This window comes from Microtus ochrogaster, linkage group LG4, assembly GCF_000317375.1.
Source record: "Microtus ochrogaster isolate Prairie Vole_2 linkage group LG4, MicOch1.0, whole genome shotgun sequence".
Taxonomy (NCBI): domain Eukaryota; kingdom Metazoa; phylum Chordata; class Mammalia; order Rodentia; family Cricetidae; genus Microtus; species Microtus ochrogaster.
The window spans coordinates 56,113,136-56,117,162 of record NC_022030.1 but is presented as its reverse complement, the minus strand read 5'-3'; the positions used below and the strand labels follow the sequence as shown (position 1 = coordinate 56,117,162).

At 58.6% G+C, this 4,027-nt stretch overlaps 1 protein-coding gene across 1 annotated transcript; it reads right to left on the bottom strand.

Annotated features, from left to right (window-relative positions):
• Positions 1-371: 371 nt before the first annotated feature.
• Fev (FEV, ETS transcription factor) lies at positions 372-3,495 on the bottom strand. Its single transcript, XM_005361615.2, has 3 exons — positions 3,444-3,495; positions 2,707-2,781; positions 372-946 (listed from the first exon to the last, which is right to left on the bottom strand). The coding sequence occupies exons 1-3, from the start codon at positions 3,493-3,495 to the stop codon at positions 372-374; spliced, it is 702 nt and encodes a 233-aa protein (XP_005361672.1).
• Positions 3,496-4,027: the final 532 nt, after the last annotated feature.

The following is a 4,027-nucleotide window of genomic DNA, read 5'->3' as shown; positions in this document are numbered from 1 at the left end:
GTCATCGGAGAGAGAGAAAAAAAATCAGAAAAGAAACTAGAAAAATAGGGGTCGTAGAGGGGGAGCCAGGGGTGCAGGTGAGAAGAGAAAGCGGCACCACGGGAGTTTTAGAATCAGGAGACTTGAAAGAGAAAAATTAAAGTGGGGGCAAATCGCCCTTCCTGGGGTGGAGATAATGGGGGGCTGGAAGCCTAGTGTTCTTGAAAGACCTCAGAAGCTTCCAGTCTTTTCTTCCCTGGGCTGGGCATGACTGCTTCAATGAAATCTGTGTCGAAGGAACGTCGGGGAAAGCTTGGGGGCTCCTCCCAGGATGAGGGTGGGACTGGCCACTGGACGTCTGGGAGAGGCCCTGGCTCACCAGGCCGCCCCGTCTAGTGATAATGACCCCCTAAGTGCGAGGCGGCGGCCACCGCGCCGAATGGCCCGGGTGGGGGCTGCAAGCCCGGGGTGGGGTAGAGTGCGGTAGCTGCGGCGGTGGCGTTCGGGCCGGGCCAGGAGAAGCCAGCGGGCGCGACGCCGGCCGAGGCTGCCATAAGGTTGAGTTTGGAGAGGCCGGGGAACGGCAGCGGGGCCAGACCGGCAGGGAGCTTGTAGAGTGCGCCGTCCTGAGCGGCGGCGGCTGCTGCAGCAGCTGCGGCGGCGGCGTGGGCGTGTGCGGGCGGTGGCTGGCAAGCCTGCGCCAGGCCCTGGAAGTCAAAGCGATAGGCGTAGCGCTTTCCGTGCACCTTGCTCATGATGTTTTTATCGTAGTAGTAGCGGAGTGCGCGGCTTAGCTTGTCGTAGTTCATGTTGGGCTTGCTCTTGCGCTCGCCCCAGCGTCGGGCCACCTCGTCGGGGTCGGTGAGCTTGAACTCGCCATGACCGCCTTCCCACGCAATGCAGCCGGCGTTTGCACGGTCTGCCAGCAGCTCCAGCAGAAACTGCCACAACTGGATCTGTCCGCTGCCTGTGGGGAAGGGGAGCGGTCAGCCACGGACAGGGCAGGCTGGAACCAGAGTGGGGCGGGGGAGGCGAAGCAAGAAAACAACACAAACCACTGCCAATCCCCGCTGAAGAAGACAAGGGCACTTCAGACAGCACCCCTGTGAGAAGCAGGAGGCAGCTGGTCTACCCGTGCAGACCAGCAGAGCACAATAGAAACGTCTTTCATTTTGGAAGAGCTAAGACACATTGCTCTGTGGTTGGTTGGGTGTGGAGTAGCATTGTCTCCTCCGTGGAGAAGCCATGGTGAATCATATTAGGCTTTCCTAGGTAAGGGGCAGACATCAGACCCTACCCGACCCTGGGCACACTCCCTTATTTAAGGCTGTGACTGCACAGAGGTGCAAGACAGCCCGGTGCAGTGTGCCCGTAGACCGACCCGTAGGAGCGCCAGACAGTCCGTCCCTACCACCCAAAGGTACACAGTAAAACAGGCCTGACTTGAAGTAACACCAGGACAGACAAGAACAGAGGCCCTGGGTACTGAGGAGAGAGGCTGATTCTTGGGGCGACCCCAGCCTCATCAGCTTCAGGTGCACTGACCTCAGCGAGGCTGGGGAAGAAGGAAGGGGGCGGCTCTAAGGAAAGAGGTAGGATTGCAAAAGCATCGTGCAGGAGTCCTGGCTGGTCTTCCTATAAATCTCAGGGTTGCTGGCAATGACAAGGAGGATCTCCCTAAATATTCTGGTGGTGAGTAACCAAGAGCGCACTCTCTCCGGCTTTGAAGTCTTAAGCGACAAAAATCTTAGCAAACTGTCTCCAGTCCTTTTTAGAGAATAAAACGAACTTGCCTCAGGTGGAGCCTGGTGGGTCTCTCCTCCTTCTATGTCACTCAGTGGGAACCCCCCCCCCCAAAAAAAGGTCTTTCTTCCAGAGTTTCAACCCCAATTCCTCTAGACCAGACTGGTGAAGAGCTGGTTGGTTTTCCGGGAGGTCAGGGTTTGGTTTTAGAGCAGTAGTACGGGAAGCTTTGGCCTAAAAGGTGCACCCAGCCCCAAGTGGGAACAACAGAGACTTGGACCCCCATCCGTGCTGGGTGTTACATCCCCTTCCTTCAGGAAAAGAAAAGCAGTTGCCCGTCTCATCTTTTGTGGCTTCTTGTAAGATTAGGTCACTGGCTGGGGCAGGAGCTACAGGAAAGTGTTGAAACGCCAGCCATCAGCAGGATGATTGACTGACAGGCCTGTTGTCTGCCACAGCGAACCTGGGTAGCAAACACAAAGCCAAGGCTCGCGTGGCTGGCGAGTCAGAAAGTTCAGCAGGGATAGCAGGAAGTGCCTGCTAGCAGTTTAGGCCTCTGCTAGCCTAGGATGGCTTAGAAAGTAGTTATTGACCCCACACCCACCCCCCGACAGGAAGTATTCAGACTTTGCTCCAAAGAGAGCCTTCCCCCAAAAGATGCTAAGCACCAGAGCCGCAGCTTGAAAGCTTGGAAAACCATCCACCCTTGACAAAAAGGATCTGGGGGCCAAGATCCCCTTCCTTCATCTGACCTGTCCCGTAAACCTAGAGCAGGGACTAAAAAAAATGCACGAATCAAAGACTAAATCAGTGTTTTCCCAGGGCCTCTGCACAAACTACCCACAGCCTTGTAATTTTCCAGAATGTGGGTGCACACCTCTCTGCCCCCTGTCTAGTGGCAGGGATACCCTTCCTATTGGGTTCATAACCCTGCCCCCCATCTACTATGGTGTCTCCATCAGCCCAGTGTATCATTCAGCTCACCTTTCTGCACCGCGGGGCTCAGTGGCCCCCAGCTCGGGCTCTTCCCTTCCTTAAAAAGACCATCTCCGACGGGATCTGCGGCGCAGAAGAAAACAGTCAAGCAGACCTAGGCGGAAGTTGCGGATTTGACCGAAGAAAGGGCCCCGGGCTGCAGTGCTCTGGGGTCCGGGCCACCCAGCTCCTCCTCCCCAAGCTAGGCTGCGCGCATACGGCGCAGAGCCCCTCCATAGCGCCCAAGTCAGGAAACGCGTCCAGGAAAAAGGAAATCCGCTTTCCGAAGGGGCCGGCTGGAGCGTTATAAAACCCAGAGGGGATCGCGCCAGCTGAGTCTGAGCTAGCAGAGCCCTTCGTAAAGAGGAAGGGGGCGCTTGGAAGGCTGGGCCGGTGTGAACGCTCGGAGGACGAAGGTGAGGACCCTTGTGGGCGCAGAGGCGACGCCCAGCGGATAATTGCTTTCGGGCAAAGCTGGAGCCCGGAGACCACCACGGCAAAGACCCCTGCTTTTAGCCTCCTAGGGTCAGGAATCTGCGAGTCCTATTTAGACCCACAATGAAACCTCGGAGCTCTCTGTCTACCTTGAATGCCCCAATATGCAACCATCAGTCCCTTTCACACACCCACAAAGCGACTCTCTGGAATCATTCCTTTCCTTTGATCCATCGAACTTGGCCCTTGCCCCAACCTAGACTTCCCGCCCAGGGTCTTGGTGCCTCCAGCCCCCGGCTGGTCCCTGGTACCTGGCAGGTACATGTTGATCAGCAGGGGCTGGGAGGCGCCGCTCTGTCTCATCGCTGCCGGGGACTGGGCGGTGGGAGATGGGGGGGGACCGGTACAGGGGGGGCACGTCAGCTTTGCGCTTGGGGTGCCGATCCCCGCCCGAGGCGACTGTGGGTGACAGGAAAGAGTAGACGCCAGCGGGTCCGGCAAGGCCTGGCGGGAGCGGGCAGCTAGGGTGTGGCGAGGAGGGAGGGGGTCCTGGAGCGATGCTCCTAGCTACAGGGCGGCTTGCAGCCCTCCGGCCCCGCACGGGCAGGGGCCGCAATTTCCGTTTTAATTAAAGTGCGGCCGCCTCGGCCCCCCAGACCCCGCCCCCGCCCCTCTTATCTTCCCATCGCAATAAAGTCTCCAACGCGCAGCGCCTCAGCCAAGCGCACCCGGCAGCCCCCTGCGCTCCGCAGCCCGGGAAACACGCGGGGGATGGGCCCCCAGCTCCGCGCTCAGACGGGGAGCCAGGAGCGCGCTTCTTTTCTGTCACCCCGACTCTTCGCCAAACATCGTTGGGCGGGAATGCTGGCCCTAATTCGGACCATAGCCTCAGGCC

Bases quoted from the DNA above. Each gene is read 5' to 3' on its own strand.
- Fev (XM_005361615.2), bottom strand. From the start codon at position 3,495: ATGAGACAGAGCGGCGCCTCCCAGCCCCTGCTGATCAACATGTACCTG. The intron at 2,782-3,443 runs GTACCAGGGACC...TCTGCGCCGCAG, and splicing joins GATCAACATGTACCTGCCAG to ATCCCGTCGGAGATGGTCTT. The intron at 947-2,706 runs GTGAGCTGAATG...CCTTCCCCACAG, and splicing joins GAGCCCCGCGGTGCAGAAAG to GCAGCGGACAGATCCAGTTG.